General features: G+C 40.6%; 1 protein-coding gene across 1 annotated transcript in view; it reads left to right on the top strand.

Annotated features, from left to right (window-relative positions):
• The window catches only part of SUCLG2 (succinate-CoA ligase GDP-forming subunit beta), a 234,057-nt gene that overhangs the window by 192,241 nt on the left and 14,597 nt on the right, over nt 1-27,219 (top strand). Inside the window, exon 10 of the mRNA XM_087708854.1 lies at nt 26,590-26,710. Within this exon, the coding sequence (XP_087564980.1) occupies nt 26,590-26,710 (121 nt within the window). The remainder of the gene's footprint in view (nt 1-26,589; nt 26,711-27,219) is intronic.

Here is a 27,219-nt window from a genome sequence, read left to right as displayed (position 1 = left end):
TCTGAAAATCAGTGGTACTTAATATTGTAGGTAGTTTTCCCCAGCCTTGTTCCATCAAGATAGATGGAGTTGAAGACTATGGGAGTGGTGTGCCTGACAGATCCAAAAGCATTGAGTTTTAATTTTACTCTGCAGTTCTCTTTGTTCCTTCAATACCCAAAATGGTAGAAAAGAAAGAAAAAGGAGGAGTCTGTGTTTTTTTTAAAAAACATATTTTGGTTGCTTACAAATTTCTTTGTAGGAGACACCATAGCTACTGAAGTAGCTCCTGGATCAACCTGGTAATTTTTCTTTGGAGAATGAATGTCCAGTCATCCCTTCCAATAATGTCTCTTGTTGATTCTCTGCAGTGTTGTGTTACTCCAGGTTTCCAATAATGTTTCTATATTTGGTCTATTTGGCTAAGTAGCACAATATTCTTTTCAGATTCATGTATGTTGATTGGATTTCTCTGCTAGCTTTCCCCTTCCTCTTTATGTATATTTTATTGTCAGATATCATATTACAAAAATGCTTTTTTCCCTAACTAAAGGAAGTTAATTATGTTTTAAAGTTAGGAGTGGCAACCCATCAGAGATATTTTAGCTGAATGCATCTCGTTAAGCGATAACATTGAGAATCATTACAATATTGTTCCAATATATGAGAATGTTTCAGCATAAATATCTTAAGATAAAAACACCAACAAATCATTTATTATCTTGTGTGGTATCTTAAATGTGCTCAGCTGGATATTAAAAAGAATTTCATCAGAGTGAATTTAGATATTTCTCTGTCAGCATATTTAGGCCCATCTAACTCATGGTTTCCCAACCTTAGCAACTTTAAGAGACGTGGACTTCAACTCCCAGAATTCTCCAGACAGACCTAATTTAACTAGTGTTAGGAGAACAATAGGGGTTTCTTCTTACTTTCTAAAAAGTCTTTTAAATGGCCAGAAAGCATCCTCCATCTTTCATTAAGTTTTAAAAGGACTGGATGTTTACTGCAATGTTCTTACACCAAAAATAATGGTTTTTCTCCCAGTGCTTCCAGGATTAGTCCTGTGTCCATGCAACTATAGGCAGCTAACCAAAGCAAATCTACCCCAATCATTTCATCTGTACCAGAAGTGGTATTCAGCTGGTTCTCTCCGGTTCAGTGAAGCCATAGCGGTGGCTGTGGGAGGCTCCGCCCACCCACCCCAATGTAAAGCACAAGCACTGTGATGCGCATAAGGTGATGTGACGACGCAATACTCATGTGCTCACATTTGTGAATCGATAGGGAAGGTAAGTGAATCCTACTGCTGATCTGTACAATCAACTAGACTCATTACTAGTATACTATTAGACCAAAAGATCTTATGTAAGCCAAAAGACTCAGCAGCCCAAGAAGAGAAATCAGGAGTCATCTAAAGTATACAGTGTCAAGACTGCAAGAGCCACTTCTTAGGACAAACAGGCAGAAATCTAATAGAACACATCCAGGAATACCAGCTAGATGTTAGAAGACATGATGAACCCTCCTTAATTTCACAACACATAGAGAGACTTAACCATAGTTTCAACAGGAAAACTGTGACTATCCTAGATTAAGCCAAGTCCAAAAAGCACTAGAGAATTCCTGGAGGCCTGGCACTCTGACAAATCAGCCATTGACAGCCCATAGGTATAGACAATACATACTGTTCAAAAGGCACAATAGACAAGCCAAACAGGAAAACACTTCCCCACCAGGATGAGCAGAGATTAACATCATACCAACAATCAAGAAGTAAACAATATCCCAGTCAAGGAACTGCCAAGCTAATAGTAAACAAGCCAAATCAAAGGACTACCAAGACCACCCCCACCAACACTGACAGCAATATGAAATAAGAGGAGATCCCATTCCTTACTGGCACTGATGATGTGCTGCTGATGATAGTAGATGTTACCTAGTTTGGGTAACAAAACATCTGAAAGAAAACATCCAAGCTCAGAGAGCACGAAAGACCCCTCGTAGACTCATTATATCCATCACCATGTCTTAAGGCAGGAAAGACATTTCGTTTATTAACAAATGCAAGTTTCCTGCCTTAAGAGTCAATTGGTGCTGCCAAGGCTTCTGTCTCCTTGTAGAGCTTTTATATGCCTATCATTTGTTCCTTACCAGGAGAGAATGGTTCTGTTATCTCATTTCATTGCATCTAATTACAAAGCCATTGTTTTTTATGTTTCATACTATGGTTCATTGGAATTGAGGCATCAGGGACATGCTTATCTCAATATGGAACATTCGGTCCTTAAGCCGGTTGCAGATTGAGACATGAATGGGGCAACTGAACTGTGATTTGTTTTAAAGCTACTCTACACGTTTACAAATAGAACTTCAAATTGGCAGAGATAAAAGGCCTTCAAGCTCATTACCAAGCCCGTGAGCCATCCAGTTCAGTCTGCAATATGAATTCTGAAGTTAGCACTTCAGAATGTTATTACAGATCATTAGTTTTTAAGCTGTCAGTTATTCAGGTTTTTTTTTTAAAAAAAATCAAATTAGTTTTATATAACTGCAGAAGATAAAAATGGACATTCATCATCCAAGTTTTTTTTCCTCTCTCAATGAATGGTCTTTAATATACTTAGCAACTAAACCAACAATCCCTTACAAGGGGGAAAATGTTTTGCAAATCCAAGTGAAAATGGGTAAGGTATCATATTTACTGGGTTGTTTTAAGCACTGTATCATCACTACTTTCCTTTGCTACTAAGAAATATAGGTAGTTTTTGGTTGATGACCAGTCAGTGAGGAACCTGGCAGGAGAACACAAATGGTGATCGCCTGACATTGCAGTTAATGACCATACATGTTTTGTCAAACAACTGCAACAGAAACTTCCAGAATTGCCATTGTAAGTAAACATATCTGTGTAGCTTAGTGAACAAGCATGCATGCATGCATGCATGCATACATACATACATACATACATACATACATACATACATACATACATACAATAACCCAAACAGGAGTGGGTTCCTACCGGCGTTGTTACCGGTTCGCTTCGCGCGTTTGCACAGTTCACTGTAAATTGTTTTGTGCATGCTTGAAAACTATTAAAAAACATGATGGCAGCAGCGACTGGTGAACTGGTTTGAGAGCGTGGCCAGCCTGGGTCGCTGCCGGTTCTGCAACCCAGGCCAAATTACCACTAACAGTTCGCCCGAACTGATGTGAACCGGTAGAAACCCACCTCTGGATCCAAATACTGGCTCTTATCCTTAGCTATAAAATAACACCAAACATATGACATCTTTCCAACAACATGACTGCAACTGGAGTTGCACGTACAATCTCTCAATATAATTATCTGTTATGACCCCCCTCCCTGGCCTGTGAATAAACCAGAACACAGGCTTGGCTGTTTGCCACTATTTAATTAATGAGATAACAAATCCCAGGCAACTCACATTCAAGATAATAGGTTGGCAGCAACCCAGAAAGTTCAAATGAAGCAACGCAGATAATCCACATGACACGGCTAGAATATAGACAGATTTCTTCAATACGAGTTCGAACGGTTGTTTCCTGCAAATGTCCCCTCCCAACACCTCACTTATAGAACCCTCTTGGGAGGGGCCCATCCATAATCATCTGTGCGTAATTATCTTCTATGAGACTGCCTACGGAGTTGCTGCTTGCGTTTCTCAACTCTTCTCAATTGAGCATCAGGGACAAATCCCTCCAGGTGCAGGGTAAGATGTTCTTGACTCTCTGAGAAAGGAATGTTATTATGACTATATATCTCCCATACTCCATACAATCCCCCCTCCCATTTTCCCACAGCATTGAGTGTGGCAGGCCAGAAGGCCCAATGCAAAAGATAGCTTCCAGGCCTAACAATAATAATATGTTACATTATAAATATAATATATAATATCATATAATATAGTATACACTATAATAGCAATAAGACTTATAAACTGCTTCATAGTGCTTTACTCTAAACGGCTTACAATGTCAGACTATTGCCTCCAACAATCTACATCCTCATTTCACCGACCTGGGAAAGATGGAAGGCTGAGTCAGATTTGAGCCGGTGAGGACTGAACTGCTGGCAGTGAGCTGAATTAGCCTGAATGTCACATGGAAAGTATTAATGCATGTTCTTGCAAGATACAAGCATCTTGTGGAATTAAAACTGGGTTTTTTAGCTAGTAATATCCATTAAAAATTATATCAGGTTCCTTTGATGTTGACTTGAGAGGTACAAGTTTTTTCAGTAAACTGTAATAAATCAAATACATTAATAATGTCAACAAAACATCTTCAAACAACACCCCAAGATTAGAATTAACTCCCATTTTTGAAGACTACATCCTTTTTTTCAAATAATCAGACTTTTTAATTATTTGCAAGAAGTAAATATTTCACATAATACATGGCATTCAAGAATTCAATCTGTTATTTCTTTTTTTTTAATTCAGACCCCTTGTTTTCAAGTTTTCATTTATTAATTAAAAAGTAACTTGAGCTGCAGGAGGTATATAGAATAACTAAGAAGCTTCATTTTCTCCTGCCCTGGGAATAAATATCAAAGATAATTCTCACGTAATTGGAACTCTTAAATATGCCCAGCAGTGACTAATTGTTCCTCTTATTTCTCTTCCTCCTTTTTTGTTGGCCCTATCCAACAAAATGCAATTTAGTGGTGAGAAAAGTAAGTTCCTATACATAGTCAAGAAAAACCAAATGCACAGGTACCTGGCTCAATAGTAGTAATTGTGAAAGGGATTTAGGTGTCCTACTAAACCACCATTTAAGTATGAGCCAGAAGTGTGTTGCAGCTGCCAAAACTGCTAATTCAATCCTTGATTGCATCAATAAAGGGATAATTTCAAGATCACATGAACTGATAGCACCATATTATACTGCACTAATAAGACCACACTTGGAATACTATATCCAGTTCTGGTCACCATCACATGAAAAAGATGTTGAGACCTTAGAAAGAGTGCAGAGAGGAGCATCAAAGATAATAAGGGATCTGGAGACTATAAAACTATAAAAAATGAATGAATGAGGGAACTGTATATGTTCTAGTCTAACTAAGAGAAGAACTAGGGGCGATATGATAGATTCTTCCAGTATTTGAGTGGTTGACCTATTCTTCAAAGCACTTGTGGGCAAGACAAGCAGTGATGGGTGGAAGATCATTAAAGAGAGATCTAATCTAGAACTTAGGAGAAATTTCCTGACAGTAAGAATAATTAATCAGAGGATGGCTTGCCTCCAGAAGTTGTGGGTGCTCCATCACTGGACATTTTCAAGAAGAGATTGGACGCCCATTTATCTGGAATGAGATGGGATCTCCTGTTTGAGCAGGGTGTTGGACTAGATGACCTTCAAGGTCCCTTCCAACCCTGTTATTGTGTCGACTGGCGACTACCCGGAGGAGGGCCTTCTCTGTGGCTGCTCTGACCCTTTGGAACGAACTCCCCGTGGAGATTCGTACCCTCACCACCCTCCAGGCCTTCCGCATAGCCCTTAAAACCTGGCTGTTCCGACAAGCCTGGGGCTAAAGACTTGCAGCCCCACTTCGAATGGTATGATTGTTGTGCTTTTTAATTGTGTATGGTCTTTATGTTTTGTAACTTGTCTGTTTTTCCCCTCCCTTGAGTTGTGAGTCGCCCTGAGTCCCTCTCAGGGAAAAGGGCGGCATACAAATAAAGCAAAATGAAATGAAAAATGTTTATTTTATGTTCAACATGTGGTTACACCATATTTTAGAGGAAGCAAATAAACATATAATGAATTTAGTTGAGGATGAGACTTAGGTGTTCCCTTGCTGTGGCTTTTGCTTAAACAAGAATGTGTCTAATATCATCCAGGAACTGAATACAATTCCTTCAAATCAAGCAGGTGAAATTAATTTGAATACTTCATTTTCATGTTTGCAAAATGGGGAGAATTAAAGGAATAACATCGATGACTTTAAGGCTGCAGATGCTAAAGCACCAGTATATCCCTTAAACCTCCTGAAACCCATGGCAAAATAATCCCCCCCCCCTTTTTTTTAAGTGTGGATTTCAACAAACCTTGTAATGTCTGTGGTGGCCTTTGCACTTATAGAAACACTGTGCCTCTGATTTAAAAGGTAGCATTTACTTTATACCTTAAGGAAACTTTGCGTACAGGAGACAGAAATAAACTTCAGGGGAAAGAGCCAGAAAAAAAAATCTTTCACCAATTTTTCCAAAAGGTCAGAGTGGGAGTAAGTGAATGCAGCATGGTTGGTTTTTTTCTTTTCTTCCCAAGTTAAGTTATACTCTTTCTGCATAATATTTCTCCCTTCAGCCACTATCCAATTCCTGTCAACTCATGGGCTGTGCATGACACTGAAACCTGAAATTTCCTGACAGTTAGAACAACTAACCAGTGGAACAACTTGAAATCTGTAAAGGAAAGAGCCACATTGGTGAATTAAAAATTACAGGGGCCCACAATGAAATACTTGGCACCAATCAACTATTTGGGGTTTAGCCACGTGGCAACAACACTAAAGGGATACCCAGCAGTTCAGCAGTGAATTGATCATTTGCTTCAAAATGCCAGCAGGCCACATGTGGTTCGATGGGGGGGGAGCACATGTCCTCCAATGAGCAATAAGGTGTGCAGAACTGAACAAGTCATTGATAGGAATGTATCAGTGGTATATGTTATGTTTATACCCTTGTAGTAGAATAGAATAACAGAGTTGGAAGGGACCTTGGAGGTCTTCTAGTCCAACCCCCTGGTCAGGCAGGAAACCCTATACCATTTCAGAGAAATGAGTGTCCAATCTCTTCTTAAAATCTTCCAGTGTTGGAGCATTCACAATTTCTAGAGGCAAGTTGTACCACTGGTTAGTTGTTCTAACTGTCAGGAAATTTCTCCTTTCTAAGTTGCTTCTCTCCTTGATTAGTTTCCACCCATTGCTCTTCTGGTCCTGCCCTCAGGTGCTTGACTCCCTCTTCTTTGTGGTTTCTCTTTAGACATTGGAACACTGCTATCATGTCTCCCCTAGTCCTTCTTTTCATTAGACTAGACATACCACCACTTCCTGTAATGGTTCTTCATATGTTTTGGACTCCAGTCCCCTAATCATCTTTGTTGCTCTACTCTGCACTCATTCTAGAGTCTCCACATCTTTTCTACATCGTGGCAACCAAAACTGGATGCAGTATTCCAAGTGTGGCCTTACCAAGGCATTATAAAGTGGTATTAAACTTCACCTATATCTATTTAATTTTACATGGAATAATATTTATTTGGAGTTTATAAACAGACACAAACCGATTCATTTGCAGCCATGTATGTTACATACCCCAGCATACATACTCACATTTCTATTCCCTTCCTGTTGTCTTTGTAACTAAAGGAAAAATGAAAATTGCTGCAACATTAAGTGCTTGGTGCAACTATGGACTTCAGGTCCAAAATTCCTAGTGTTCACCACCTGACATTAGCTGCAGTTTGCAGGAAGAAATGAGGGGATTTCATCTGTGTTTCCCTCTTTTGGGAGAAATAGGTCATTTACTTCCTTCTTCAAAAGGGGAGGATGAGGAGTTCAGGATTCTAAGGTACATTGTTTTGATTAGAGTAGCTGAGTACGTCTATCAATATTGTAACCTCCCCTACTAACAATTAATTTAAAAACCAGGGATGTCTCTCAGAAGGAATGAAGGGGGAGGGAAGGAGGGAGGGAGGGAGGGAGGGAGGGAGGGAGGAAGGAAGGAAGGAAGGAAGGAAGGAAGGAAGGAAGGAAGGAAGGAAGGAAGGAAGGAAGGAAGGAAGGAAGGAAAAAAATGGAAAGTGACAGGTTTGGAAAGGCTTGGTAAAATGCCAAAGGAGAAATTGATGGAGCTCATGTGAAAAATACAGTGACAGTACAAGTGGACACTATAGAGGAATGATGGCTAACCGGCACCGGACTGAGTGGCGAAAGTACGCGCAGCCAAACCCCCAAAAAGCAATGTGCATGTGCCCCCTGCATGCTCCCTTGCACTATTTGTAGTTCTTTTTTAAAAATGTATGTTCCACACTACCACTGAATATAATGCTTACTAAACTGGATCTATAAGATTCGAATAATAGAAAATCCCTGCACATGCATGTGCCACCCAACCCCTGTGCATGCACATGTTCTCCCCACATGCACCACACACCTGCGCATGTGCACTCCCCTGCACGCACTCTGGGCATGCGCAGCAGAGACCCAACAACCAGCTGGCTGGCAGGAGGCACACTTGCATGCACAATGGAGCTGAACTGGGGCCCCCAGAGAGGGTGCTGCGTGCCATAGGTTCCCCATCACGGCTATAGAGAGCAAGTAAACATCAACCAGCTTCATCCAACCATCCATGGACCTCCTACAGTTTGGAAACTACTACTTTTTTTTTTTACTGCTATATCAGTTTTCTGTGAAGTTTGCACTATTTGTAGTTCTTTTTTAAAAATGTATGTTCCACACTACCACTGGATATAATGCTTACTAAACTGGATCTATAAGATTCGAATAATAGAAAATCTTACTTGTAATGCAAAAGGTCTTGCAATCCAGACATCATCTTGCCAAAAGAATTCCTTTTTGCGTTTCTTGTTCCTCTTCGCCTTTCAGAACATTTGCATTGCTCCCCCATCCTGTAGCTTTGCAACCATGTAAAACATGATGAAGAAGCTGTACAGCAACACATTTTCTGCCAGAGCCACTGGTAAAATGCTGGCTAAATGTGCCGTCTGTTGTGTCACATCACTTAAATTATTAATCCTACATTTGCTTTATCCTCCATACCACTTGCATTTCTCGGATTGCTGCATAATTCTTGTTTCATTATACAGCGCGGGAACTTTGGGTACATGTTGGATTAATCATTGGAGAATATGGATTTTGTTTTTAAGTTATATAAATAATAAATAAACCCCCAAATCCTTTGTTCATTTAGCACAAATCTCAAAAGCAAGCACATGGAGATGGGTTTTTGTGATTTGAAAAGGGAAGCTTTAAATCTATTGACACTTTTGCCAGGAGTGGCATGAAGTAATCACCCTGCCCTGGGGGGGGGGGGGGGGGGATTCAACTCTTATCATTGTTAGCCATTCCAATTCCTTATACAGCAATAGCAATAGCAGTTAGACTTATATACCGCTTCATAGGGCTTTCAGCCCTCTCTAAGCGGTTTACAGAGTCAGCATATTGCCCCCAACAACAATCCGGGTCCTCATTTCACCCACCTCGGAAGGATGGAAGGCTGAGTCAACCCTGAGCCGGTGAGATTTGAACAGCCGAACTGCAGAACTGCAGTCAGCTGAAATAGCCTGCAGTGCTGCATTTAACCACTGTGCCACCTCGGCTACAGGTAGCCCTCGTTTAGCAACTGCTTCAAATAACAACCATTTGCAATTAGGACAGTAATGAAAATAATTTCCTGACCTTCAAGTCCCTACAAGCCTTCAGTGTTAAACTGATTCTGGTCTGGTCAGTTTCAGGCGTCAGCTACCAGTTGTCCAGAGGATTCTAACTCAAGTAATCAAGGTTTCAGAGCTGAGCTTCTTAACTGGGCTTTGATCACCTTTGGGGAAGCTCTGCATTGTGAAGAAAAGCAGCTCAGGAAGAAATGACCTGTTTCAGCAATCTCTCCCCTCTGCAAGGAGGCCCCAAAAATGAAGGAAAAACAGGTCAGGCACAGGACATTATAGCAGCATCTCTCTCAATCACATGGTTCACTTAGCAACCATGTCACTCACCAGAACAAATTGCAGTCACTAAGTGTGGAAAGCCTGTATGTACCAAAGTTCCTTTGCCCAGTGAAGCAAAAGGGGCTTCACTGCCAGCATAAGAAATGCCTTCCCAGAAAACAGGTGCTGTTTTCAAGTGTTTCATGGCCAAACATGATCCTGGAGACTAACCTTTTAGCTTTTTATTTTATGCTAGTGGGAGGTGCTGGCAATTTAGCTAAAGGAAACTCTAGTACTGTGATGGCGAACCTATGGCACGCATGCAACAGGTAGCATGCAGAGCCCTCTGCCAGCCGCCGCCCCACCTCAACTCCTCTGTGCATGCACACGTCCCACCAGCCAGTTGGTTTTTCAATCTGTGCCGCACATGGTGGGGGACGGGGCACACGCAGGAGGTGTCCGTGCATGCACGGGGCACACACAGGTGTTTGTGCACATGCATGGGACAGATGTGGGAGTCATGTGTGCATGCGCAGGGTGCACGGATTGCATTAGGGGTGTGCATTTCATTAGCCATCACTGCTCTAGTCCCTTTTTTCAGTCTATAATCAGCTGGGGTTACATTGAGCATTTTAATCACAGCACTGATTATCCCAACTATGCAGCCAAGTCCTGATTATGCCATACCGAGCGGAGACCCTGGCTCACCCACCCAAAAGACATTTCGTTATAAGCTTTGCCTGGTGCTATAGCCAAGCAGAGCAGAGGCTCTTAATTCCTAAGTCTCTCTCTCTATCACCAGACACCTTTGGGAACCCAGAGCAAAACAGAAAAAAAGGAAAATACTTGAGAAACCAAGCTGAGCAGCCCAAGGTTCTTGCCAAACTATTTTCTTCTGATTGGGTGAGGACTGGGGAGGGACCTAACTGGAAACATAGCAGGGCTTTGAAGGAAGCAACAAATTTGCATTTCCGACTTCTAAATGACAGATTTTCCACATCATTAGTGGAATGGGAGATGCCAAGTTACAACTCAGAGATGGGCATTGCTCAATTGGCATCATGCTCTAATAACAAAGCAGATTTGTGCGCCTTCCCTTCCCACATTAAGAAATAAAATCTTCTTGTAGATATAAAATGGATATTTGAGTGTCCTACATTTTATTTGTTTGTTCAATTTCTATGGCCGCCCATCTCAATCAATGACTCGCATTGTGGTGTTAATAGTTGTCAGTCTAGGCTGTGCCTTGTTTTTCTGCCCATAGAATAAATCTTAGGAACCGAAATGTATATTTTGAGAGTGAAACTTTGCCTGTTCAGGTTTTTTCCTCTTCGTTTCTTCTGTTTTGAGGTTGTCTTTGGGCTCCTTTTGTTAGTCAGGAATGCATAGCCTTAGAGAAGTGTTTCACAACCTCAGGAATTTTAAGATGTGGGGGGCGGCAGCTCCCAGAATTTCCCAGGCAGCATATTGTCTGGGGGAATTCTGGGAGTTGAAGTCTACACCTCTTAAGGTTGTTGAGATTTAAAAAAAACTGCTTTAGAGGAACAGAAGGGACCTCATTCAAGAACGCAGAGGGAATATTATGAAACTCAGGCATCGGGTGGCTGTAGGGAAACACAAATGTACCAATAAAGGATAATATTTGTAGCTCAGGGTTGAGGGGAAGGGTCCTTGGTACTCTCTAAGCTTGGTTGTTTTCTTGCGGACATTTCGTTAGCCAAACTAGGTAACATCATCAGTGCTAGTCAAATGCGTTATCATCCCGTTATCCCTCTCCCTTTTATACAGATGGGGAAAAGCTTCAAAATGAAAACATTTTTGCTTGCTGTGCATATTATAGTATAAATGCTAACTTTGTTGGAGAGGATATTCCACCATAGGGGTTGCATAGCTAGGAATGATGAATGTTCTCACATGTATGCTGTGGCTCAGTTAAGGAAGACTCCCATCTGGGAAATAGCAGCATTTGAGAAGCCAAACCATTTTGAGCATGGTACGTGAAGAGTGATGCTTATAGGAGGCTCAGAAGTGGAACACAGCTGACTTTTGAATCTAATGAGACATCTTCTCATTAAGTAGAATCTCACTAAAGATTTTGGCTGCTGCATTTTGGTTTTGATTTGCCACCAAGGGCTGTTCCATAAAAATGCTTACAGTAGCATAAATAAATAGTCACAGGAGCATTTAAAAAACATTTCAAGAAGTTTGTGATTGATATAGCAATCGCACCTTGCAATAGTTTCAGTTGAATCTCTGACAAATTCTGAATCAGGGATAGATCTGGTGTGCTATCCCAAAAGAAAAGTGGTAGAAGTATAAATCAATTTAAATAAAGCAAAGCAACTAAATGCAGTACAGCTAAAATGTATCTATGTCCCCTTATCACATAAAACGTTCAGTGGTGGGATTCAAATTTTTTTACTACCAGTTCTGTGGGCATGGCTTGGTGGGTGTGGCGTGGCTTGGTAGGTGTGGTGGGTGTGGTAGGGGAAGGATACTGTAAAATCTCCCTTCCCTCCCCACTCCAGGGGAAAGTGACTGCAAAATCCCCAATTCCTCCCAATCAGCTGGGACTCTGGAGGCAGAGAATAGAGGGGAGCAGGGCCAGTCAAAGGTGGTATTTACTGATTCTTCAAACTACCGTATTTTTTGGAGTATAAGACACTTTCCCCCCAAAAAAGAGGGTGACAATCTGGGTGCTTCTTATACACTGAATACAGCATTTTTAGCCTACCAAAACCCCACCCCCTTTGCAAAAATGGGCTCCTGGGGGCTGTGGAGGGCAAAAATGAGCAAAAAATGGACCCAGTCCCCAGGAACTCTACCAGCTTTCCAAAGCTCTGCATGCCCCCCCTTTTTTTGCAAAAAATGGACCATTTTTTGCTTCTTTTTGTCCCCCCCCCAGTCTCTAGGAGCACTCTACAAGCCTCCCAAAGCTCTGCAAGTCCTTTTTTTTTTTTTTTGCAAAAAAACGAGGAGTGCAAAAACTTTTTTAAAAAAATTATGTCTTCAAAATCATGGTGCGACTTATACTCCGATGCGTCTTATAGTCCCAAAAATACGGTACTCAAAATTTCCATTACCGGTTCTCCAGAACTGTTCTCTGCTAAATACCACCTCTGAAAACTTTGTCATGTATAGTTTGTAACAAATCATAAACTATTGGTGGTACCTTCTGGAAAAGAATGGATGACCTCTTCCAGAGTTTTATGGTGGTGCTGCAAATGGTGTGTTCATGATTCAGCTTCCAACACTAAGAAGAGCTAAAATTGAGGCCATTCACATATTGATGATATCCCACGCAAGGACTTCACCTGGCAAGAAGTCTTTCCATAGAGACTAACAATTGGCAATTAAGTCTCTGCGATTTGTCTAGGATTAACTTCAGTGCAACCTCATCACATTTTACCCTATATTGATCATACAGGAAAATCCTTTTCAGGGCTGAGTACAGGAAATCCTCGACTTACGACCACAATTGAGCCCACAATTTACGTTAAGTAAGACATTTGTTAGGCCCCTTTTTATGACCTTTCTTGCCATAGTTGTTAAGTGAATCGTTGCAATTGTCAAGTCAGTGACATGGTTGTTAAATGAATCTGGTTTCCCCATGGACTTTGCTTGTTGGAAGGTTGCAAAATGGGATCAATCACATGACCCCGGGACACATAATTATGAATCAGCTGCCAAGCATCCAAATTTTGATCACATGACCATGGGGATGCTGCAAGAGTCCTGGGTGAAAAATGGTTATAAGTCACTTTTTTCAGTGCCCTTGTAACTTTGAACAGTCACTAAACAAACTGTTGTAAGTCGAGGACTACCTGCTTTGGAGAAGGCCTCAGAAGAGAAGACAAAGAACACCATGGCCAGTCTGTTTCACAAAGCAATTTCAAAGGAGTATGTTGTTGTTAGTTGCGAAGTTGTGTCCCACCCATTGTGACCCCATGGACAATGTTCCTCCAGGCCTTCCTGTTCTCTACCATCCTCTGGAGTCCATTTAAGTTCACGCTGACTGCTTCAGTGACTCCATCCAGCCACCTCATTCTCTGTTGTCCCATTCTTCTTTTGCCCTCAATCTTTCCCAGCATTAGGCTCTTCTCCAGTGAGTCCTTCCTTCTCATTAGGTGGCCAAAGTATTTGAGTTTCAGAGGAGTATATCAAGTTCTCAAAACAAGGAGTCCCTTCAAACATTTATAAGATCCAGTGAATATTAAGTCTCCCTTGATTCAAGCATAATTCCTAGAAATAAATTGGATACATCCATATAGATTTCTTGATAATAATGCAGTAGCAGCTAACCATTGTTTTCATTCAGAATCTTTCTCTCAACTTTCCAATCAGGTCTACAGCCCTTCTATTCGGTGGAGGTCCCCTATTTACATACTGATCAGACCAGTGGTGGGTTGCTCCACCGGTTTGGTGAGCGCAAAAAGCTTGCTCCATGCTCGTGCGCATTTGCTCATAAATAGGTCTGTACATGGGCAAAGCATTAAAAAATGAAAAAAAAAATTAATTTGTGCAATGAAAATTGTTCTGTGCATGCGCAGAACCGAAAATCAAGATGGCGGTGCCATAGGAGAACCAGTTCGGGGGCATGATAAGCCTGGGTCGCTGCCAGTTCCAGCGACCCAGGCCGCTAAACCAGTAGGAACCCACCACTGGATCAGACTCAACCTTGTTTAGCTTCCAGTCCTGTGCCGGTGCTTCCATTTGCTGCAATCACTATTTACTGGGTGGAAGCCAGTAAGATAAGTGTAATACTGAACCCCAATGTCTTAAGCCACACACTCATTTTGGAAGGAGACCATTGGAAATCAAGAGAGTCAGACCAGTTCATATGAATACATTAACCTACAATGATCAGGGACACTGGAAGAGATGCCTATGCAAATTCATCTTGCATATTGACTACTTAGTTTATTTCTCCAAAAGTTAGCAAATGTATCTGAAAACCAAAACACAGCATTTTTTTTTCTACTTCCTAAGGCCAGTGCTATCTCCTGTGCCAATATGTGTCTTTCCACTCCAAATTCATACTACCCTCTAGTGGTAGTCTTATACTAGCGTTAATCTTAACTTCAGTTTCTCTTCATCCAAAATGATCCCAAAAGCCTCATATTTCCAAACCAATGATCCTACTAAGGCTGATGAAAACATGAGAGTAGCATCCTTGGTCCCTGAGAAGTAAGATCTTCTTCCCAAGTCCTCTTGCAAACCCTGTCTTGGGAATCACCTTGGTAGCAACATATTTTTAAAAACAGAATGTTGAGTATCACCTTTCTAGCTGGTGAAAGAGTTAAGCAAAGTTTGTTTTCCTGGGCAGAGGGGAGAGTATTCAGCAATTCATTGAGATACCTGGGGGTATAGAAAAGATTTTGTCGGATTCCACTCACAGAAGGCTTGAGGCAAGATTTCTCCAATATGTATCTTTTAATTCATTGCAGGCAAGGCTTTCCTGACAGTTGTGAGCAGCTTATTTCAGCTAAAATAAATGGGGCAGGATAAAGAGCTTTCAGATTAGTAAGGTCAGATAGTGATACTGTAATTTTGGAATGTTGTTTATAACATATACTCCTTTGATACCGGTGTTTTCTGATAGAGACATCTGACTCCAGCAGCAGTTGAAGAACTAAATTTGGAAGATTAGCTTTCCTTACCGCAAGATTAGATAACCTTTTATTTGTCTTCAAGAGAAGTCGCTCATAAAGAGAACATTAGCAGCAGCTTTGATTCTTGGGATCTAAAGACTCTTGCTAATTAGCCCCTTCATTTTTACTCACCAGGGTTTTGGGAGTAGGGGGAATAAGAGAGTGAGAAATATCTGAGTTAGGAGATTTGTTTTCTAAATTATCTCTCCGCTTTCTGTTGAGAAAACCCACTGCGGTTTTAGAGATACCTTTATCTTTAGGCTATTAAAACTCTTCTGTTTGTCTGTTTGTAACCTTCCACTGGGGAAAACGGTACATCATAGGACAACAGTTTTTTTTTAATCAAGGTACTTAAACCATGCATCCAAAATCTAAGACCTATTATTCCTGTGGGAATTAACATTTCAATGGTTTTCAGACCAGTTGTATTGATAAAGTTGTGGCTGCTTTAGCATTGCCATGCCATCCTATAATACTGTTGCACCACCACAGTCATATGTGGTTAGCTGCAGTAATATGATATAATTTCTCTAAAACTCTCTGCAGTTTACCAGAAGTGAAGCCAATGGGAAAACTGGCAAGAAATTTATCCTCCCCTCTTACCTTTGCTACCGGTTCAAAACTGGGAGCATGCATGCGCTTGCTTTGCTCGCATGGCGCTTCTGCGCAGAGCATCTTCGATGACATCTGGGCAGGTGGGCAGAGCCTCCCGCCACCACCACTACCAGTTCACCCAAACTGGAAGAATACCACCTCTGCTCCCACTGCTTTTTTGCCCACTCTTGGTCATTCATCTGTTAATCAGTCTAGGTAAGAAATTATTTCTGAAACAATGACCTTCGGATCAGGAGTTGGCTAGCTTTAAATTAAAAATTGCTTGTGGGGGAAAAACAACGTTTGCTTATGAAATTGCAGCTTCATCTAAATGATGTTGCTTTATGAAAGAATCTGGTTTTGTTTTATGCTTGGTATTATAGTCCACAAACAGCTGGGATTGTTGTTTCAAAACATTCCTTCTCTGTGTCGGTTTGTCTGTCTCCCTGCTTTTCTCTCTACTATTGATTCTGTTCTTTGCCCGCTAAGAATGGATTTGATGTTCAGGCTGTGAAGGGATATGTACCATTGTGATGTGTGATCTTTTCTTAGGAGGACTCCACGTTTGAGAAGTGTTTTTCAGAGTTCACACCCTGCATCTTCCCAAATATAAGCAAGTACTTTTAGCCACCGTGTACGGTGTTCCCTTTGTCAGCATAGCATTCTGGGTGAGAAAGATTGCAGCTGTAGGCAACAACTATGTAGCCAATATACAGATCTATAAACGCATGTTCTGTGCAGGGAAAGATTTTTGTTCTGTGAGGTTTATTTTCTTTTGGATGTCAAAGTACTTCAATGGGTTTGTCAAGCTGAAAATAAACGTATATTTATTTCATGCCTTAGTATTGGTGTATAGATAGGCAATATATTGTGTATTATAATGTACTGTTTAACAAAATGTATTTTATGGTCATGCAGAGTCTCATGGTCAGTTTCAAAAAAGTACAAGGCAAGGAATATACAAGTATACCCTAGAAAATATACTAAGCGTGTCTATTTTTTATTGAAAGGGTGCAAGGAACATTGGTTTGCAAGCTATGACGTTAGGTGGAAATGTTATACACCTTCGGAGGCATTTTCTCTCCTGTCTGCAGGCAGGAACTCTGTTCTCAAGGCACATTTTATATGCAGTGCGCCTGATATGTTAATAAAGGCTCCTTTGCAGTATGCAGTGGGTGGTTTTTCTCTTTTCCCCCCTGCTGAACTCTTTTCAGCTTTTTTTTTTTTTTTTGTCTTCCTTTGCATTAAAAAAAATGCTGGAATAAATCCCTTCATTGGAATTCATCACTTGGAATGTTAAAGTTGTTTTAAAGAAAAGCAAAATCCATTTAAGGCAGCAAAGGAACAATAAACAATGCTTTCAGTTTATAGCTGAATCTCTTTACTGTTTGCACTGGTCTCTTGGCTTATTTATAAGATTTCACTGAAGCCCAAGATTAAATTCTCCACCTGACTCACTTTCATATTGATTGAACTCAATCAGGCTACTCTCTAATTTAACTGATTTTATTTATGTTGTTATTGTTATTAAGGCCAGGAATACAAATATCAATTCCTGAATCTAATTTAACACAAACTTAGTTGCTTTTCAGTTTTCAAAATGAATCCTAACTAATTTATGTGATCCATTCTGTGTGTGTGTGTGTGTGTGTGTGTGTGTGTGTGTGTGTGTGTGTACACAAACATATGGTTCATTAAGGTTAGGATTAATTTTGAAAATTGAAAAGCAGATCCTTAAATGGGAATAATCTGTTTTAAGAATGTGGAATTTTTATTTAGAGATTGTGTAACTCTTAATGTTCACCTATTGTTGTGTGGTGTATTTGAGACAAGGGAGTTTTCCTTTGCACCAAACAATTCCTTTGTGCGTGCTACAATTCAGATATAACTGAATCTGCCTCTGTTGTACAGTATATAAATGGCTTTAGAGGATCCAGAAGTAGCTATGTATTTATACACTTCATCTTATTCTGTTCCCCCCCCCCCTTACATCTGACTTCCTGGCTTGTTTTATATTGTTTTCCTTCACTACCTCTAGCATGTCTACCAGCTCCAACTGTTACAGTGGAGTGAGTGTAGAAATAAAGAGCATTGTGATGTCATGGAGAGTTCTACTGAGTGATTCAAAGAGGAAAAAAGACACTTGAAACACTGAAAAGTGAACACTGACATTTAAATTGCATCTTTAGTTTGTTTTCTAATAGCTCTTATCAACGGGCATAGCAATTATTCAGGGACATAATAAGAATTTGGGACTGAATACACACATGAGACTTCACCAATATGGTGTCATTGTTGGACAGTGGATTTGAAGACTCACTGTACAAAGAAATCTTTGTGGGTAGCCAAAAACATTGTGCGTAAGAGAGATTGTCTGTATGCGTTTGTAAATAAGCAATACTTTTTTTACAGTTGCCTATTGAAAGGCCTGGGGTCAAATAAGAGGAGGATATGCATAACATAATTTAACTGGAAGTCAGATGAAGTGAATCTGATTCCTTGGAGCTGATGGATAGCTCTTTTCCCAGTAGGACTTGACAATTAATCTGTTGTGATGAATTCTCTATTGCTTCCTCGTCTTGTTCATTATAAAGGAATTTCTCACCCCTATTTATTCAGTAGGGACAAATATATTCAAACTGCTTTGAGTGTGGAATATGTGCATAAGAATCCTCATGATAAATGTACAGTAGCTCAGATTATGATGATAGAAAGAACAATAACCTTACTCTTTCTACTTGCTTAGGCTACACAGGAAAAAAATGATTCTCTACTATCTAACTTCTTACGTTTGAGAGGCTTATAACAATGAAATAAACCATTATTTTAAAAAAAAAATTAAAAAACTGATTGATGCCCTCCTACCACCTTCTTGAGAACATTCCCCATAAATCAGGAATTCTCAGAACTCTGAAACTTGAAGTCTTAAAGTTGCCACGTTTGGAGACCCCTGCCATAAAGGGAAGGAAAGACAGGGAATCAGGTGCAAAGAAGGAAGGCAGTGGCAGGAAGAATCTCATCCAGTTCACCCGTCATCCAGATATCAGCCAGGTGTAGTAGAGTTTTCTACCAAATCCCTGGAAAGATCTCCAAATGTCCATTGGAAACCAATAGTATGCCTAAAAAGACCTGGAGCAGGTGATTCCAATAAATCCTCCCTTTCATTGGACAGTGCCAGTCATCATCCTCTTTTAATGGCCCCATAATCCCTTGCGGGGTGGAGTCTGGGCAACTGAATGGAGCTAGCAGAGTGTTTAATGGCCAGATGCCCTTCCTGTCTCCAATGCAGAATTTTTGTTCAGCAGATATATTCTCACTATGCCTAGAGAGAGAAATCTCTCCCTCTACCTAGGATTGAACTCACAGCCTCCAGATTATGAGGCAAGAGTTCCACCTCTAGGCCACCACACCACTCAAAAGAGATCAGCAGTGCCAGTGAACTTCAGAAAATGTAATATAAGTCTTAACAGAACCCACATCCAAATCGCAAATAATTAGCAAATCGCAAATGATGGGGATTCTGTTAGCCTTACATGAATATCATTTAATAAGATAAGATCTTAGCTTAGATTGTGCTTACATCATTACATTAAAGAGATCTAGGACACAACCATCTGTGTAAGACGGATTAGTGCTTACTGTGGGTTATCATTGCCTGAAATGTCATAAAGCTAAGAGGCTCAGATAGTGTTACTATTCTAGAGTCCGTCTTCACTACAGAGATTCATAGCTGGTTATATGAGGAACAGGCTACTGAAGTCTCTCAGACGTCCATGGCTCTATCCTTCCCAACACTGGAGTTCTGACTACTTCAGCACCAGTGGTGGGATTAATTTTTTTTTTATTGCCGGTTCTGTAGGCATCGCATGGCTTGGTGGGCGTGGCAGGGGAAGGATACTGCAAAATCTCCATTCTGGCCCCAATTGTGATCGTAAGTCGAGGACTACCAGTAGTATATTCCTTCTCGACCAGATCGTGCAGGAGAAGCTCCATTGGGAAGCTCTTTTTACTGTCTTCAGCATAGTTGCCGTTTCTAATTGGAATCGCTACTAGGATTTCCTATCTTAGGCAAAAGATAAAGATTCCCCTGGCACATATGTGTTAGTCCTTCCTGACTGTAGGGGGAGGTACTCATCTCCGTTTCAAAGCCAAAGAGCCAGTGCTGTCCGAAGACGTCTCCATGGTCATGTGGCCGGCATGACTAAACACAAAAGGCATACGGAATGCTGTTGCCTTCCCACCAAAGATCGTTCCTATTTTTCTACTTGCATTTTTTACATGCTTTTGAACTGCTAGGTTGGCAGAACCTGGGACAAATAATGGGAGCTCACTCCGTTACGCGGTGTTAGGGATTCAAACCGCCGAACTGCCGACTTTTCTGACCAACAAGTTCAGCGCCTTAGCCATTGAGCCACCGCATCCCTTGCTCCTATCTTAGATGACATATTTACTCATCTGAATGCTGGTTCCACTTCACAAGGCTTAAAACAGGTGTACGTTTCTCCAGAGCATTCCTACAAAATTACTGAATTGTAATTTTAAGCAACAGAAGGGGGAAATTATTAAATACGTACCAAACACACATGTTGACTTATTTAATTAAATCATGTGAACTGTATTTAAAAATTAATGTCTGTCTGTCTGTCTGACTGACTGACTGACTGACTGACTGACTGACTGACCGACCAACTGACTCCCTTCCTTTTCAGAATTCATCTTCTTTTGGTATGTCAGTCAGTGGCCAATTATGACCCTTGGTTCCAAATAGACTGCATGTCCCTAACTGAAAACAATTTTAACAAATGCTGCAACTTCAATATTCTTTCTTGTAAAACATATTGTCCCTTTATGAAAAGCTGATGTATGGCATCCCATTTAGGTTTCTGGCAGAGTCACTGCTACATCGATTAGGCAAAAAATAATTGTTTTCTAAGAATTAGATTACCTGCTACCAATTTCCTGTGGACATTTTCCTACTGCCCTCAAAGACAGAACCTCCATGTTTCCTGTTGGCCTTTATCCTGTCATTCAAAACATGACCTGATCATAATTTAGTTTTATTCATTCTTCTCTCTTTAATAGAAACCTTTGGATATGTATTATTATATATATTATAGTGAAACCAGCACCAAGCGAAGAGCAGGATACTGCTGCAGATCTTCCAATCAGCAACCATTCAATATATGGTTTGTCCATATCCATCACAGCTTAGCATACACTCTTTCAGAACACATAGCTTCTCTGATCATTCCCCAGAGTAGCAACAACTGAAAAAGATATGGTAGTTCATAAGAGACAAAAGAAGAACCTACAAACGTTATAGTGATCCAGTTAAACTACAGTTTTATGTAAAGGAACAAGTAGCTAGGAAATAGGCTGCAAACGTAGCACCCATGAAGGGCCTTTATCTTCATATGAATTCAGCAGGTGTCTGTCCAAGATGTTTTTCTATTGTTCCCCATTTGTCTAGGCTTATACAGCGTTTATCTGCTTCTTTCCTCTCCCGCTAAAGGGCTCTGTACCATAGCTTACTAGTTTAACTATAAGTAGTCATCAACTTACAACCACAATTGACCCAAAAATTTCTAAGTGAAACATTTCGTAAATGAGTTTTGCCCCATTTTACGACTTTTCTTGCTACTGTGTAAAAACTTCAGTGGATAGCATAGTAACACGGTTGTTAAGAGAACCTGGCTTCTCCATTGACTTTGATTGTCAGAAGATCATAAAAGATGAGCCCAGGATGCTGCAACCGTCATGTATATAAGTCAGTTGCCAAGTGTCTGAATTTTGATCATGAGACCTTACGGATGCTGCAAAGGTTGTAAATGTGAAAAGTCACTTTTTTCAGTGCCGTTGTATTATATTTCTTCTGGCTACTTTTTCTGCCAGTTCGCTCAGGGACGTGATTGGGGGGGGGGGGCACTTTGATGCGCACTACACATGCATGTGCAGAAGCAAAAACGCTGATAGAACTGGTTTGGGCGCATGTACGGCTGAATTACTACCTACATGGCCATACTGGTCCGAACCGGTAGGAACCCACCTCTGGATATACATCTGTGTGTGTAGGTGCGCGTGCGCGCGCACGCACACACACACACACATATCAGTGGTGGGATTTACTACCAGTTCTGTGAGCGTGGCTTGGTGGACGTGTCATGGATTGGGGGGAATGAATTGGTGGGCGTGGCAGGGGAAGGATACTGTAAAATCTTCATTCCCACCTGACTCCAGGGGAAGGTTACTGCAAAATCCTCATTTGCCCCCGATCAGCTGGGACTCAGGAGGCAGAGGTGGTATTTACCGGTTCTTCGAATTATTCTCCGCTACCAGTTCTCCAGAACTGGTCAGAACCTGCTGAATATAGCAGTTATATAGCAGTTAGACTTATATACCGCTTCATAGGGCTTTCAGCCCTCTCTAAGCGGTTTACAGAGTCAGCATATCGCCCCCAACAACAATCCGGGTCCTCATTTTACCCACCTCGGAAGGATGGAAGGCTGAGTCAACCTTGAGCCGGTGGGATTAGAACAGCCGAACTGCAGAACTGCAGTCAGCTGAAGTAGCCTGCAGTGCTGCATTTAACCACTGCGCCACCTCGGCTCATATCACCACCTCTGATAAACACACACAAACATATTTATATACATATACACATACATACATACACATATACCTACACACATACATACACACATACATACATACATGCATGCATATTGAAAGCATAACAAAGCTATATCTGGACAAGACCAAATATCCCCCGAAAATAACTGAATCAAAATGTAAATGAGACCCATCAAAGGTTATTGGCAAACCCAACAGGCCAGGAAGTAGCCATTCTCTTTATATGCAGTCCTGCACCTCAGACAGAGTGTTCGGAACTAATGCAGGCTTAGAAATGTATGAAAAACAAGCAAGGAAAAGCAAACGTTTCCCATCTGGGGAAAGGCAGATTGGAAGCCTTACCTTGTTTCCCATTTCTAAGAACATTTTGGCTAAATGAGTTCTCCCAGGTTGGAATTATAGAGTGCGGAGCCTCAATAATCAACCTGAGAAAGGGAAATAACCCATTTTTGTTTGTTTGTTCATTAACTACCCCAGGAGAAATTGTTGCTGTTCACTAATGGTGTACAATCCAGTGTTGGTGGCTGTTCTAAATTTCATTCTACATAATCATTAAATAAGCAACAAATGTGGAATTTGGGGGGATATATTACATTTTCCCTGGTATAGAACGTCATACTGTTGAAAGTGTAAATCTCTCCAGTAGAAAAGAGCAACCTATATGTTAATATTCTATAATCAGAAAAATATGTCATACCAAAATAGATTGTATCAAAGGGTTCTTAGACCCCCCCCCCCCTTTTCCCACAGCAATGTTTAAATCAGAGGGTTGGGATTATGTTACTAATCACAATTCTCAAAGCTTCTATAGAAGACGTAGTTTAAAGCACTTTAAATGCATTTTATGCATCTCCTCCACCACAAAGTGGGTTCATCCCTATCATCATTATAATGGAGAACTGACATTTTTTTTCAAAGCATCTCAATCGTTTGAACTCAGAATTCAGAGATTCGGATCTTTATTTCAAGGACTTACTAAAACCAAAGAGCTCTCCCTGGATAAACTGAGTCATGGCTTGGTGCCCCCTTTAAAAACTAAAGTGAAACATTTCTTTGATTTAAAAAAGATGCGAGCTTTAAAAAGCCTCTGAGAGTCTTCCCGTGTTCTTAAAAAGTCCAAATCAGAGAATAATTTCCAGTTAATGTACTCACTTTCCAATAACGTCTCCCCACTCGGTTCCCTAGGGCCTCGATTTTCAGGTTTTGAAGATAGTGAAATTCACTTCAAAATTATATGGTAGCAATAGCACTTAGACTTATGCGCCGCTTCATAGTTCTTTTACAGCTTTCTATAAGTGGTTTACAGAATCAGCATATTGCCCTCAACAATCTGGATCCTCGTTTTTCTTACCTTGGAAGGATGAGTCAACCTTGAGCCAGTCAGAATTGAACCCCTGGCAGTCAGCAGAATTAGCCTGATTCAGCATTTCAACCACTGCGGCACCATGGGAGGGGGAGGGGGAGGCACAAACTGACTACAAGCAATGGCATGACAAAGTAGCAACAATGATGCATTGGAAGATGTGCAAGAAATATCATTTGCCTGTAAGCAAGAACTGGTGGGACCCTAAAATAGAAAAAGTCATAGAAAATGAAGAAGTTAAATTGCTCCGAGACTTCAAAATCCAGACAGACAGGCACCTGCCATATAACACCCCGGACTTAACAGTTGTTGATTAGAAAGACAAAAAAGTCTGGATAGTGGATGTGGCAGTGCCTGAAGACAGCAGAATACAAGAGAAGGAACTGGACAAGATAATAACATACAAAAACCTATAAATAAAAATAAAATGACTGTGGCAAAGGCAAGCAAGGATAGGACCAATAGTAATAGGCGCCTTGGGTGCAATCCCAAAACAACTGGAGCACCATTTGAACACCATTGGCGTTGACAAATTTGCCATCAGTCAATTGCAGAAGGTGGCTTTACTTGGAACAGCTTCCATCCCACAACGATATCTGTAATAGTGTCAAACATCCAGATTTGTCTTTCCCAGGTCCTTGGTAGGGACTCAATAGGTTAGACAAAAATGCCAAACCCAGTCTGAACATCTAGGTTTATTCATCTGTGTGAGGGTTAGGGTTGGGGTTGGGGTTGGGGTTGGGGTTGGGGTTGGGGTTGGGGTTGGGGTTGGGGTTAGGGTTAGGGTTAACCCTAACCCTAACCCTACTCAAAATTGTCTATGTACTCAGATGTTACCTTAACAGCTTTTAAGTTTTTATCAGTCTATTAAATTTTAACAATGATAATAGTAATAACAACAATAATGATAATGATAATAATTAATGATGATAACATAATAACTCAGACCATCATACATTTTAAGAAGATACTTGGTTGATCCCTTCAATGCTAGCTGCAACCCATATCAAGCATCAGTGCCTGTCAATAATATTTGTGATACATTTGTAAATGTTCAGTTGACTGAGTTTCATGTTTAATGAATAAAAGTATAATAATAATATAAAATAATAACAACATTAATTCAACTCAACAAAAGAGTACATTTGATGTGCTTCAGCAAGTGGAAACATTAAATACTATGGAGCCTGATTAGTATTGAATTGTAATCTGTCCAGAATCTGTTGGAAATCAGGCAGTCTCAAAACAGACTAAATAAATAAATACCCTAGATCTGGAGGAAAGGACCATTAGGTAATACCAGAAATGTTAGCTAGGCTTGGAAGTAATCAACAACGATAGTATCCTGGAAGAGAGTAAAGATAAATTAATTGTATGATGCAAGAACATTGCATCATATCCAGGATCATCTCTATTGGTCTCAAGGTCATCACTATTTTTTTATATCTTACAGTCCTTTAATTATTCTCCAGATTTAATTGACATCAGGATCTTCTGTAATTATTCTTGTGCAGATGGTCAGATTAATGTAACATGTACTTTAATCATCACATGGGCACAGAAAGTAAGCCAAGCTATTTCGGACTTCATAAAATTAGTTGTCCTGCTTTCTCAGCTAGTTTGATTTGGAAAATTCAGTTTGGGTCATAAAATTGAAAAATGTTAATTACCTGTTCAAGCCTATGATATATTGAATCATAGTAGTTGTCATTATTTATTGTATTATTTTTAGTTTCATTTATATATCATCTTTTTTCTGGGAGTTTAAAAGATCCAGTTTGATCTAGTGGTGGAAGCACCAGGCTAAAACCTGGGAAACCATGAGTTTCAGTCCTGCCTTAGGCATAAACAATGGCTGGGTGACTTTGAGCCAGTCCAGAGGTGGTATTCAGCCAGTTCTGACCGGTTCTGGCAAACCGGTAGCGGAAATTTTGAGTGGTTCAGAGAACTGGCAAATACTACCTCTGCTGGCCCTACCCCCATCTGTTCACTGCCTCCAAGAGTCCCAGCTGATCAGAGTCTCAGATGACGGCTGGGTCTTCTTCTGTTGCCCTGCATAGGGGAACGGAGCTGGAAAGCAGTTTAGTGGGGTGGGGAGGGAATGGGGATTTTACAGTATCCTTGCCCTGGAGTGGGGTGGAAATGGGGATTTTGAAATAGCCTTCTGCTGCCATGCCATGCCCACCAAACCAACCATAGAACTAGAAGAAATGAAAAAAATTGAATCCCACCACTGAGTCAGTCCCCCTCTCTTAGCCCAACACAACACACAGGGTTGTTGTGAGGAAAATAGGAGGAAGAAGGAGTGTTAGATATGTTCACTGCCTTGAGTTATTTATAAAAATAATAAAGGAGGCGGATTATAAATAAATGAACAAATAAACACAAAAGCAGTGGATTCAGGAAGTACATGATCCCAAGTCACCTCGGGAGTTTCTGACATGGCAAATGGGGTTGAACTTGGGTCTTCCAACTCCTAGTTCAACATTTGGATTATGACACCACGTTGGCTTTCTGTATGTTTCAATTGATTACTCTCTGTTTCTTCTGTGTGTGCTTGGAATCATTCCTGACAAGAGCCTATATTATTATTATTATTATTTAAAAGCACATGTTTACAGCATAGATGCATTTCTGAAAAATTGAATGTAAGTTTTTTTTTTTCTTCCACAGGTTGAAGCAATTTTAGTAAATATATTTGGTGGAATTGTTAACTGTGCCATTATTGCCAACGGTATCACCAAAGCTTGCCGAGAGCTTGAACTGAAAGTGCCTCTAGTGGTCCGACTTGAAGGTAGGTGGTGGGATCCAAACTTTGTTGGGTATCATTTGATCTGTTCTCTGATGGTTGATGCTGGAGCTAATTTTCTAGAACATAGAATATCAGAATTGGAAGGGACCTTGGAGGTCTTCCAGTCCAACTCCCTGCTCAAGCAGGGAACCCTATATAACATTTCAGTTCATGTGAAACTGGAATGAGATGGTTTGCTTCAGGGTAACAAATGCTGAAAGATGTGCAACAGAGAGCAGCCCACTTGCCATTTTTTTTTGGTTGAAGGAGACTTAGACTCAACATTCTAGGTTGAGTGGACTTTAGCTAATAGCCTAAAATTATAGTCCTTAGATATAATGAAAGATGCTGCCTGTCACTTATCTTCAATTCCCATACACCTACCGCTCTATCCGTCTCTAGAAATGGTATGGATATAACCAGTGGTGGGATTCAAAATTGTTCATTACTAGTTCTGTGGGCGTGGCTTGGTGGGGTTTGACATGGTTCGGTGGGCGTGGCAGAGGAAGGAT

The sequence above is a fragment of the Thamnophis sirtalis genome, unplaced genomic scaffold (genome assembly GCF_051295495.1).
Source record: "Thamnophis sirtalis isolate CommonGarterSnake01/CBP01778 unplaced genomic scaffold, rThaSir2_p1.2 scaffold_3, whole genome shotgun sequence".
Taxonomy (NCBI): Eukaryota; Metazoa; Chordata; class Lepidosauria; order Squamata; family Natricidae; genus Thamnophis; species Thamnophis sirtalis.
Note: the sequence above shows the minus strand (reverse complement) of the source record. Positions and strands in the feature narration are given on the sequence as shown.